A 13277-nucleotide genomic window follows, 5' to 3' on the forward strand; every position below is an offset into this window, starting at 1 on the left:
TCCCGATTCCGCCACTGGGAGCATCCTGTGCATTTGCAGTACATGCGCATGACGCTCCTAGCAATGGGAGCGTGATAAAAGATGCATGCAGTCAGTGTCCATCGACTGGCTCAGACGCTGAAAATAAAACTCAGCCGCTGATGAGGACCGGAGGGTCATTCCAGGACGTTGCGGGCACAGGACGGCTGCAGGGTGCTGGTAGAAGCCCCAGGTAAGTTATGTTGGTTTTTTTTTTGCTTTCAGTTTAGGTTCCCTTTAAGTTATACAAAATGATAAAAATAATGATATTTACCTTTCAAATTCAAGTGTCTTTGTCTCATCTTTCCAATACCAGCGGCCTAGTTTGGGGGTCGTAGACTGCAGGTACAAAATAATGCACAGGATTATAGGATGCATACGAATGCATAGGATTATTTCCAATAGATTTCTATGGCATCAGTTTTCCATCCGTTTATTCTGTTGCGTTTGCGCGTCGCCACCTGTTGGGTACCCGTGCCATCACATTTGCATTCCGCCGCCGCTGCTTAGGTCCTCTGCATGTAAGAAACACCAGTATACTGAACCCAGAGCCCCACTCGTGGCATCAGGCTATGATTGGTTTGCAAAAGACCAATGGGAGTTGCGCACCAGAGAGGATTTTCATTTAACCAATGAGAATGCTCCCTGGGGAGGGACGATTCCCATTGGTCTATTGCAGTTAGCCTCATGCCTCTGATAGGGCGCTGTGATTGGTATACTGGCCTTTTCTGTATGCAGTGGCTGCAGTGATGGAATGGACGGTGTCAGGGGAGTAAAATTTGCGAAACGTACACGGCACCAACCTAGTGAGAACAGACACCGTTCCTGCAGAATTCAGCATTGCATTCCCTTCACTGAGTGGATCAGTCATTGAGGCCTGGAACCCACTTCAAAACGCTATCGCTAATCGCAAGCGCTAGCGTTTTGTATGAGCAGTTTGTAAGTGATTTCATGAGCGTTTTAGGAAGTGATTTTACAAAGTGTATCAATTTGCCAGCGGTTGTGTAGCGATTAGCGTTTTAAAGTCTGATTGTTCCGTTCAATTAATTTTAATTTTGTTACAGTGTGCAGTAACTTTAAAACGCTAGCAAAATCGCTCCCTGCAGGTTTTGATGAGCGATTACGCCAGCGATGATATACTTAACATTGAAGCGCTAACGCTCCCAAAATGCTTGCTGTCCTGCGCTTGCGATTTCAGGAAGCGCAATCGCTCCAGTGGAAGTTGCCCCGTCCATTAACTTTAGCTGAGCGTTTTGGCAAAACGCTAGCGTTTTGAATCGCTCCAGAAATGCTCACAAAACCGCTCTTGTGGGTTCCAGCCCGAACAGAATGTTGTGAACAGATCCTATGCCTTTGCACTCTGTCCACATCCGTTCTGTTCCAATAAACAAAACTAATTTTTTTCCGCCAGTGTGAACCCAAACCTTATTGTCTGGAGACCACTGTCCCAATTAATATACATTGCCCAAAAGTATCCATCCTGTGTTTATGTTAAAGGACACGTCCAAGGAGCTTAAAGCGGTTTAAAACCCTGACATAATATTCAATAAAAACATGTTTACCTACTTTTTATATGCCAAACGGTTATATTTGCATTTCTGCATAAGTATTATTATTCATTTAGAAGTTATAGGTTTCCAAAAGTACAGTTTTTTGCTTTGTGAGCTGACTTTGCATTTTATTAATAACTGTTTTGATTCATTGCTGTATTGCAGGCAGACATGCTTTCAGTGTCTACAACACCAGAAAAGAAGACGGCACACAGAAGGCTATTTCAAGTAATCTGTATTGAGTGCATACAGTTACAGAGTGTCAGTGCACGACATGTTTCGGGCCACGCCCTTCCTCAGGTGATGCTTTCAGTGTCTCTTTGTCTCCAGCAGCTTCTCCGCAGTCAAGGCTGGAACCAACTAGAGCGATTTTTTGAGCGTTTGGGGAGCGCTTTAAATCGCTAGCGCTTTCCCAAACGCTCTGCCAATGTAAATAAATGTAACCAATTCCACAGTAGCGATTGCGATTAGTAAAATCGCAATCGCAGAACATGCAGCATTTTGGGAGCGTTTGCGCTTCAATGTAATGTACTGAAGCGCTGCCAAACCGCCCATGAGTCGCTACACATAGCGATTTCAGTGCAATTGCAAACTGTAAATAAAATTATGATACATTGAAAGGACCAATCAGAATTAAAATCACTAATTGCAAATCGCTACACAATTGCTGGCAAAAAGCTTACACTTTTTAAAATCGATCCCAAAAGCGCCGGAAAACGCTCATGAAATCGCTTACAAATCCCTTATTAAAAATGCTAGCGATTGTACTAGCGATTTGCAATTTGTAGTCGGTTCCAGGCCTCAGAGAATGTGTTACATTCCTCACTTGACACATTTAAAGGGAACCTAAACTGAGAAGTATATGGATTTTTCCTTTAAAAATAATACCAGTTGCCCGACTCCCCTGCTGAGCCTATGTCTCTAATACTTTTAGCCACAGCCCCTCAACAAGCATGCAGATCAGGTGCTCTGACTGAAGTCAGACTGGATTAGCTGCATGCTTGTTTCAGGGTGGGATTCAGCCACTATTGCAGTCACAGAGATCAGCTGGACTGCCAGGCAACTGGTATTGTTTAACAGGAAACAGCCATATCACTCTCAGTTAGGCTGCTTCCACACAGGGACGTTACAGGCACACGTTAGTGCAGCCTGTAACGCTCCCCCAACGCACAGCAATGTAACACAAGTGGGCTGTTCACACAGCCCACGTTGCGTTACATGTAACGCTGCACGTTCTGCCGAAAGTGCAGCATGCTACGGCGTTGGAGCGGCTATAGCCGCGTTAGACTGTTTGCACATGCGCAGTGGGGGGCGGAGAGGAGGCGGGGAGAGCCAGCTACAGTAGCCGCGCACATGGCTACTTAATATTCACTGCACTGGCGGCCGCTGATTGGCCGGCGGGACCACGTGATGCGGAGTGTCTCGCTCCGCATCACGTGGTCCCGCCGGCCAATCAGCGCCACTCTGGGAGACCTTATACGGATAGAGCCGCCTAACGCGGCTCACTCTACCGTCCTCTCTTGCAGCACCATACGATGCGTTAGGTGCACGTTATGCGACCTTAACGTGGCATCTAATGCAACGTCTTGGTCTGCAAGTAGCTTTAAGGTTCCCTTTAAGTAAACACAAGATAACATTATCTAAAGTTCAGATGCGTATGCATTTCACTGCACTGAACTTTCAAGCTCTGTGCGTAACCCTTCCAATGCTGGTCTACTAAAAATGCTGGTTGCATATAATTTGCTGTAAATGTTTTAGAGCAAAGATGAAATGCAGGATTATATTCCACTTTAAAAATAAAAAAATCCACTTACTTAAGCTTCCTCCAGCGCCTGGAAGCCCTCGCCGCAGCTCTGCTCACCGCCGGTGGCCCGGGGTCCCCTCCAGTATCAGTGGCCTAGTTGCGTACCAGCGTGCGGCTCATGTAGTCGCGATGACGTCAGGCCGAGCTGTACTGCGCAGGCATATAGTTCTACACCTGCGCGGTACAGTCCGGATGACATCAGTGCGACTCAATGAGCTGTACGTTGGAGTGCAAGTAGATGCCGACCTGGCGTGGAGGGGGCCGGGAGCCACCGGAGCTGCGGTGAGGGCACAGGACGGCTGCCGGGGCTGGAGGAAGCCCCATGTAAGTGGAGTTTTCATTTTTATGCTCCTCGGACCTTCCCTTTAAATTCATGCCAAACTAGTCTATCTGTGTAAAGGAACGCGGTTTCACTCAAAAGGAAGGATGTCTGCCTTCTGAGCTTGAAGTGCACCTGAAGTGAGAGAGATATGGAGGCTGCCATTTCCTATTAGACAATACCAGTTCCCTGCCTCTTTGGCTGCAGTAGTGTCTGAATCACACACCAGACATGTAGCTTATCCAGTCACACTTCAGTCAGAATCATCAGCATGCTTGATCAGAGTCTTGGCTAAAAGTATTAGAGGCAGAGGATCAGCAGGACAGCCGGGCAATGTGCATTGTTCAAAACATGACATGACAGCCTCCATATCCCTCTCAGTTCAGGTGTGCTTGAATGGGAACGCCGGTGAAAATAATGTAATAAAATGTAATAAAAAAAAGTGCTTCATTTTTACAATAATTATGTATAAATGATTTAGTCAGTGTTTGCTCATTGTAAAATCTTTCCTCTCCCCAATTTACATGGACGCTGCCATATTTGTTTCCTTTTAAAAGAAGAGCTGTTAGGTATAGGGTCTCAGAGAAAAAAACACATATATCATTAGCTAAAGATTGGCTGTACTTACATTACATATGCATTTCACTGTCCACGTTTGGATTTCACAGAATTTTTATATAGTATTTGAAGATTGATGCTCCTGACAGCTCATGGCAGGTTCCATGTTTGTCTGTCTTGTATGAAGCCAATTGTGATGTCATATCCTCCCTGCTTCCTGATGATTCCACTCACAAAAAAGAACAGGATGAAAGATGCTAATGGTTCATGATCCGGACAACACTACTGAGCAGTGAATATTAATTAGCCATGTGGCTAGGAACAATAGAGGACTCAGGCAGTATACTCTAACGGAACATGTGCCCTGTGAACAGCACATGGATTTTTCAGTGCTGTGAGTTGGGCTGCTGTTACAAGCTGCTGTAACATGAGCCTGTAACTTGTCTGTGAAAGCAGCCTTAGGGCGGGATAGGGAAATGAAGTGGAGGACAAAGGGAGTGCAGTAGGGAGAAGAAGCAGCCCCAGAATGCTTTGCAGTATGGTATGCGGCCTCTCGGCCTTTTAAGAGCTTGGGTCTAACAGCCTTGCTGTTCAGCACACATCACAGTAAGAGAGATTTTTAACTTCAGTATTGCCTTTTTGGCTTCCTTCTAAACTGTTTAACACAGGAGAATAGAGGTTTAAATTAGCTTTTGCAGCCTGACAGTTATGCTACGTACACACATGCGACAACGATCGTTCGTTAAGAACGACGAACGAACTTTTAATTGATGAAAGAACGACCTAAGTAAAGGTAGTTTTAAAATGTGTGTAACGATCTGATCGTTAGAACGAACGTTACATCACAGAAAGCAACTATTGCGCCTGCGCATAAAAATGAGAAGTTCCATGGAGAAATAGTGAAATGCGCATGTCAAGCCTAGTACGAACGATCGTTTCCAACGATGTACTACTTTTGCAAACGATCGTCGTTGGTTTAAATCCGCCGAGACAGAACTTTCTTTTGTAGCGATTTGGCTCGTTCGTCGTTTGCCTTAATAGTCGGTGGTTCGTTATTTGTAACGATCGTCGTTGGTAAAGATCGGGGAACGATCGTTACAAACGACTATAGTCGCATGTGTGTACGCACCTTTACTCTTTAAACAATACCAGTTGCCTAGCAGCCCTGCTGGTCTATTTGGTTGCAGGAGGAGCTGAATAACACCAGGAACAAGCATGCAGCTAATCCAGTCAGATTTGACAACAATGTCAGAAACAGCTGATCTGTTGCATGGTTGTTCAGGGGCTATGGCTAAAAGTATTAGAGGCAGAGGATCAGCAGGGCGGCTAGGCAACTGGTATTGCCTAAAAGGAAATAAATAAGGCAGCCTCTATGTCGCTCTCATTACGGTTACCCTTTAAAAAATCCCAAGCTTTGGATAGATATTGAGTTAGGAAAGCACTACTTACCGTCTCCATTCCTCTTCCTGTTGTGTCTGGCTGTGAATCTGACAGGAAAACTGCAGACATAAGAAATTACCAAATACTTATAACCATTACTAATGACTATTTATTATAAACAGCTGCAGCTACTATAACAAAGAACACTGAATTTGCCTGGATTCCCGAAAAGTTGTATAAGGCTGGCCATACACTGGAGGATGTGGCCAACCGATAGATCCCTCTTAAGGTGGCCACACACCATTTTTTAAATATCTGTTCAATTTAAGAATTGCAATCAATTTTTCTGACTGATTGTAACATTTCAAAAATATGACCAATGTAGCACACACGTATGTTCAATTTTTCCCCAATTAACCTCCCTGGCGGTAAGCCCGAGCTGAGCTCGGGCTATGCTGCGCAGGAGGATTTCTCGTCCATGACGTCATGCCGATCGTCGCCATGGCGACAGGAGAAGCCAAACAGGGGAACGCGTTATATACGCGTTCCCGTTTGCTATTGATGCCGGCGACGATCGCACTAGAGGGCCACATGCGCCCTCTAGTGGTGTTTCATGTAGCTACCACTCTGGTAGCTTTACATGAAACAAAAAAAATACATTAAAAAAAAAGGATTTTTGCCCATTTGGCAAAATAAATTAACCGCCAGGGAGGTTAAGATACAAATGATTGGAAACTGAGAAAATTTCTAGGTTGTATATATTAATAAATTGCCAATCTAACACACACCATACAATCTCTAGTAGAAATTGAAGAAAAATAGCTGGCATTCTGGATCGATAAAAAATCTGATCTGATTTTTCAGTCGAATGAAAAAAAAGCTTTCAATTTTTTCGGGAGATCCGTTCGTTTTTATCGAATTGCTGTAAAATCGGATTTAAGGTGGCCACACACGATACAATAAAATGATCCAATTTTACGGCAATTTGATAAATATGATCGGATCTCCCGAAAATATCAAAAGCTTTGTATTAATTTGACTGATAAATTCGATCAGATTTCCCATTTTTATTGATCCGGAATGCTGGAAATTTTTTTCAATCTTTCTGAAGATTGTATGGTGTGTGTTAGATTGTCAATTTATTAATATACACACCCTAGCAATTTTCTCAGAGTTTCCTATCATTTTTATCATAATTGGGGAAAAATTGGACATATGCGTGTGTTGTACATTGGTCATATTTTTGAAAAGTTAAGGTGCCCATACATGGTACAATTTTTCATTTTTTTTCGATTAGATAATTTAGTTCAATTATTCCGTTAGATGGAATATAAAGATTTTTCCAGCATGTCCGATCAGATTTTTCTCGAAAAAAACAGGATAATCGTTCGAATTTCTTGATCGAAAAAAATATATATTTTCAACTTTCATTCGTTTCGATCATTTAGATCGAATAAATGGGAAAATCGAACGTTTTTATTGTATCATGTATGGGCATCAATACAATCAGAAAAATTGATTGCAATTCTTAAATTGAACAGATATTTAAAAAATTGTATGGTGTGTGGACAACCTTTAGATCATTATCTGATCAGAGATTGACTCCCTTCACACACTACAGATTTTTAATACATTTCAGCATGGAATCGACTGAACGTTTGTGAGCTCTGCATGCCGGGTCTCCCCATCTGTATATCCCCGTCTCCTATGGGCCATGCAGGGTAGGCAGCGAAGCTTACACTCACCTGTCCACTGGCATGTCTTCGCTCCACCACTGGGTGCTTCTCCCCACTCTCCTAGGGCAACTTTAAAGAGACTCCGTAACAAAAATTGCATCCTGTTTTTTATCATCCTACAAGTTCCAAAAGCTATTCTAATGTGTTCTGGCTTACTGCAGCACTTTCTACTATCACCATCTCTGTAATAAATCAATGTATCTTTCCCCTGTCAGACTTGTCAGCCTGTGTCTGGAAGGCTGCCAAGTTCTTCTGTGTTGTGGTTCTGCTATGAATTCCCCATTCCAGGCCCATCTCTGCACACTGCCTGTGTGTTATTTAGGATTAGAGCAGCTTCTCTCTTCTCTCTTATCTTTTACAATCTGGATAAATCCTCCTCTGAGCTGGCTGGGCTTTCACATACTGAGGAATTACATACAGACAGAGCTGTCTGCACTCTGCAGGAAGAAACAGCCTGACACTTCAGTGGAAGATAGCTGCAGGGGGAAAGAAACACACAAATGATCCCTTGAGATTCAAAAGGAAGGCTGTATACAGCCTGCTTGTGTATGGATGTATTTTCTATGTGTGGACATACTGTACATCAACCTACTTCCTGTTTTGGTGGCCATTTTGTTTGTTTATAAACAAACTTTTTAAAACTGTTTTTAACCACTTTTAATGCGGCGGGGAGCGGCGAAATTGTGACAGAGGGTAATAGGAGATGTCCCCTAACGCACTGGTATGTTTACTTTTGTGCGATTTTAACAATACAGATTCTCTTTAAGGCGTACGAGAGGAGTTGGCGCAGGAGACTTGGGCGCAGGACACAGCCGGTATATGGCTGATCCTGCTTCTGCACAAGTCCCAGCCGTGTTAAATACTATTCCCCCTCCAGGGCGCCATGGATAGTGGGGGAATTAAATAATTCAGCTTCCAGCACTTGCTGGAGGCCGAATTATTGTGTTTTATAAGTAACTTCAGCTCAGTCTTCTGACTGCGCCGACGTTACTCACTGCTGCGCCCAAGTCTCCTGCACTGGAATGAAAGTGTTCGAACTTTAAGTCCTGTGACTAAATGCTGGTGGCCAAACGCTGCAGGCACCACCACCATTAGAGGCCTCTGGGGCCGGATTCACAAAGCGGTGCTAACCTAGTTAGCACGCCTAAAGACTTTGGGTGTGCTAACTAGGGTGCTAAGTACTTAGCACGCACCAAAGTAAATCAGATCGCAGCAAAATACAACGCGCAAAACTTTTCCCGCGCAAAGGCTGGTGCACGAGAAACGTTGCATCGGGTGCGACGAAAACGGCGCCTATAACGGTGCATTGGATGCGCCCTAAACGTTGCACTTATGCAACGTTTAGGGCACATCCAATGCGCCATTATAGGCACATCAGGTGCACTGTTTTCGTCGCACCCGATGCGACGTTTTGTGCGCACCGGCCTTTGCGCGCGGTACTTAGACTTAGCACGTAATCGCTAATTAGCGCACACAAAGGATTTTTAGGCATGATAAGTGGCTTTTCACAAGCGTGCTACCAGTTAACACCGCTTTGTGAATCAAGCCCCTGGTGTTTGTCATGTAGCGTTTGTGACGTGACACAGGCGCCCCAGGAGAGAAGAGACAGGGAAGAGCGCCCGGCGGTGGAGACAAGACACACGATGGACAGGCAGTGGCATACCTAGGGCATTTGGCACTCGGTGCTGGGTATTAAAAGACCCCCCCCCCCCCCCGAAAAAAATGGGCGTGGCCACAACCTGCGGTGTGCAGTATAGCTGCTAGTATAGTTGCCCCCAGTATAGCTGGTATAGTTGCCCACAGTACAGCTGCCTCCCAGTATAGCTAGTTTAGTTGCCCCAGTGTAGCTAGTTTAGTTGCCCCAGTATAGCTAGTATAGTTGCCCCAGTATAGCTAGTAAAGTTGCCCCCAGTGTAGCTAGTATAGTTGCCCCAGTATAGCTAGTTTAGTTGACCTCCAGTATAGCTAGTATAGCTGCCCCCAGTATAGCTAGTTTAGTTGCCCCAGTATAGCTAGTATAGTTGCCCCCAGTATAGCTAGTATAGCTGCCCCAGTATAGCTAGTTTAGTTGCCCCAGTATAGCTAGTATAGCTGCCCCCAGTATAGCTAGTTTAGTTGCCCCAATATAGCTAGTTTAGTTGCCCCAGTATAGCTAGTATAGCTGCCCCCAGTATAGATAGTTTAGTTGCCCCAGTATAGCTAGTTTAGTTGCCCCAGTATAGCTAGTATAGCTGCCCCAGTATAGCTAGTTTAGTTGCCCCAGTATAGCTAGTTTAGTTGCCCCAGTATAGCTAGTTTAGTTGCCCCAATATAGCTAGTTTAGTTGCCCCCAGTATGGCTAGTTTAGTTGCCCCAATATAGCTAGTTTAGTTGCCCCCAGTATAGCTAGTTTAGTTGCCCCAATATAGCTAGTTTAGTTGCCCCAGTATAGCTAGTTTAGTTGCCCCAATATAGCTAGTTTAGTTGCCCCCAGTATAGCTAGTACAGTTGCCCCCAGTATAGATGTCCTAGGAAGAGGGAAGCAGCGCTAGAAGGAGGGGCAATGGGGGCAGCGGTGGGCAGGGGGGAAATATCCCCCCCCCCTCCCTCACCTGGGACCCCTCCTTCTGCCTCTCTCCCCCTCCATTTAGCGGTGGCAAGTGCGGGCTCGGCGGCGGGGAGACGTGCAGAGAATTACTCACCACTTCCGCTTATCAGGAAGCACAGTGGGCGGCATTGAAGGCGGAGATCTGTGACGACATGACGCTGCCGGCGCTTGGAACGCGGAAGTGGTGAGTAATTCTGCGCATGTCTCCCCGCCGCCGAGCCGCACTTGCCACCGCTAATCTATGGAGGGGGAGAGAGGCAGAAGGAGGGGTCCCAGGTGAGGGTGGGGGGGGGATATTTCCCCCCTCCCCACTGCTGCCCCCATTGCCCCTCCTTCTAGTGCTGCTTCCCCCCTCCTGTTCTGCTGCTGTGGGGGGTCGTGGCGACACCCCCTGGCTGTCTTTCACCCGGTGCGCCACGCCCCCCCTGCGCACTACAGTAGGAACGCCACTGTGGACAGGTGAGTGTAAGCTTCACTGCATACACACGTTGCTCATGGAATGCTGATAATAATGTGCTCCCGACACCCCAACCATACAAGCAAAATCTTCCTTCTCGTGTGCTCAACCAAATTGATCAACTTCAGCTAAAAATCAGTTCTAGCAGATTCAATCAAATGATCGAATTGGCCAGATATCGACATTGAATCAACCATTCTACAGTATAGCCACCTTAAAGAAAACCTGTAACGAAAAAAATCCTCCCCTGGGGGGTAATCACCTCGGGTGGGGGAAGCCTCCAGATCCTATTGAGGCTTCCCCCGTCCTCCTCGGTCCCGCGGCGGCGGAGATAAAGCTCCCCGAACAGCGAGGATGTAAATATTTACCTTCCCGGCTCCAGCGCAGGCGCAGTATCAGCTCTCTGCACGGAGATTGCCGGAAATAGCCGATCGCTCTACTGCGCAGGTGCAAGTCTCCTGCCAGGAAAGGTAAATAAATCAGCACTTATCAGCATTGTCGGGGGAGGATTGCCGGACACTTCGGGGGAGCCAGCGCTGGATTGCCTGCAGCTACAGGGGAGGGGGAAGCCTCATTGGGTCCAGAGGCTTCCCCCTCCCGAGGTGAGTACCCCCAGGGGAACTTTTTTTGTTACAGGTTCTCTTTAAATGAAATGTGAAAGGGGAACTGTAGTGAGAGTGATATGAAGGCTGCCATATTGATTTCCTTTTTAAGTAATACCAGTTGCCTGGCTGCCATGCTGATCTATTTGGCTACAGTAGTGTGAATCACACCAGAAACAAGCATGCAGCTAATCTTGTCAGATCTGACAAAAATGTCAAACACCAGATCCTCTCCATGCTTGGTTCTTGGTCTATGGCTAAAAGTATTAGAGGCAGAGGGTCAGCAGGACAGACAGGCAACTGGTAATGCTTAACAGGAAATCAATATAGCAGCCTCCTTATACCTCTCACTACAGTTCTCCTTTAAGTGAAAAGTTTAGTGGCCGGTTATTTACCTGGGGCTTCTTCCAGCCCCCTGAAATCTTCCTGGTCCCCTTTTGCCCTTCGTTCTCCGCTCTGTTCCCTTAGCCAGTCCCCAGCTGCTCGCCTTCTCAATTGTACTCCCATAGACAGGAGCGTTCTGTGCATGCACACTAGCAATTTTTACTTAATGCGCAAGCGCAGACCGCTCTTGTCTGTGGATGGAGGCAGCGCGCAGCATGGGTTGTGCATACAGCGTTCGGAGAGGGACAGTGGAGGATCGGAGTAGTGTGGGATGATGGCGAGGGACCAGGAGGACTTCGGGGAGCTGGAAGAAGCCCCAGATAAGTACCTGGCCACTATACTTTTTGCTTAAAATTTCCTTTAAATCGCATTAGCAAAATTGGGCACTAGCATGTTCATGACTGAAGCCTAGTACACACTTTCAACTACGGTTGGCCAATAGTGTTGGGCGAACAGTGTTCGCCACTGTTCGGGTTCTGCAGAACATCACCCTGTTCGGGTGATGTTCGAGTTCGGCCGAACACCTGACGGTGCTCAGGCCAAACCGTTCGGCCACATGGCCGAACTAAGAGCGCATGGCCGAACGTTCCCCGAACGTTCGGCTAGCGCTGTGATTGGCCGAACGGGTCACGTGGTTCGGGCCCGAACGCGCTCTGATTGGCCGAACGGTCACGTGGTTCGGGTAAATAAATACCCGAACCACGTCATATCTCCGCCATTTCTCTGTGGGTTTAGCTTTGGGTAGGCAGGCAGGGTAGTTCGCTCTCCAGCCACGCTAGCCAGGGTCCCCCCCAGTCATTGTGTGTCGCTGCTGGGAACAGTAGTACACCGCTCGCTCAGCCACACTATATATATAGCATTGTTTACTGCCACTGTGTACCTCGCTCAGCCACGCTATATATAGCATTGTGTTTTCTGACACTCTGTGTACACGGCTTAGCCTGACTATATAGCATTGTGTGTACTGCCACTGTGCACCTCGCTCAGCCACGCTATATATAGCATTGTGTTTACTGCCACTCTGTGTACACCGCTCAGCCAGACTATATACCATTGTTTACTGACACTCTGTGTACACCGCTCAGCCAGACTATAGACCATTGTTTACTGACACTCTGTGTACACGGCTCAGCCTGACTATGTACCATTGTTTACTGACACTCTGTGTACACGGCTTAGCCTGGCTATATAGCATTGTGTGTACTGCCACTGTGCACCTCGCTCAGCCACGCTATATATAGCATTGTGTTTTCTGACACTCTGTGTACACGGCTTAGCCTGACTATATAGCATTGTGTGTACTGCCACTGTGCACCTCGCTCAGCCACGCTATATATAGCATTGTGTTTTCTGACACTCTGTGTACACGGCTTAGCCTGACTATATAGCAATGTGTGTACTGCCACTGTGCACCTCGCTCAGCCACGCTATATATAGCATTGTGTTTACTGACACTCTGTGTACACCGCTCAGCCAGACTATATACCATTGTTTACTGACACTCTGTGTACACGGCTCAGCCTGACTATATAGCATTGTGTGTACTGCCACTGTGCACCTCGCTCAGCCACGCTATATATAGCATTGTTTTTACTGCCACTCTGTGTACACCGCTCAGCCAGACTATATACCATTGTTTACTGACACTCTGTGTACACCGCTCAGCCAGACTATATACCATTGTTTACTGACACTCTGTGTACACGGCTCAGCCTGACTATATAGCATTGTGTGTACTGCCACTGTGCACCTCGCTCAGCCACGCTATATATAGCATTGTGTTTACTGCCACTCTGTGTACACCGCTCAGCCAGACTATATACCATTGTTTACTGACACTCTGTGTACACCGCTCAGCCAGACTATAGACCATTGTTTACTG

At 46.4% G+C, this 13277-nt stretch overlaps 1 protein-coding gene across 1 annotated transcript in view; it reads right to left on the reverse strand.

Annotated features, from left to right (window-relative positions):
* Nucleotides 1-13277, reverse strand: part of LOC137538918 (protein phosphatase 1 regulatory subunit 36-like) — a 113450-nt gene that overhangs the window by 81170 nt on the left and 19003 nt on the right. The window contains exons 2-3 of the mRNA XM_068261349.1: nt 5699-5748; nt 293-357 (exon numbers count right to left, since the gene is read on the reverse strand). Coding sequence (XP_068117450.1) covers nt 293-357; nt 5699-5707 — 74 coding nt within the window. The 5' untranslated portion in view covers nt 5708-5748. The remainder of the gene's footprint in view (nt 1-292; nt 358-5698; nt 5749-13277) is intronic.

The sequence above is a fragment of the Hyperolius riggenbachi genome, chromosome 11 (genome assembly GCF_040937935.1).
Source record: "Hyperolius riggenbachi isolate aHypRig1 chromosome 11, aHypRig1.pri, whole genome shotgun sequence".
In the NCBI taxonomy this organism is placed as follows: Eukaryota; Metazoa; Chordata; class Amphibia; order Anura; family Hyperoliidae; genus Hyperolius; species Hyperolius riggenbachi.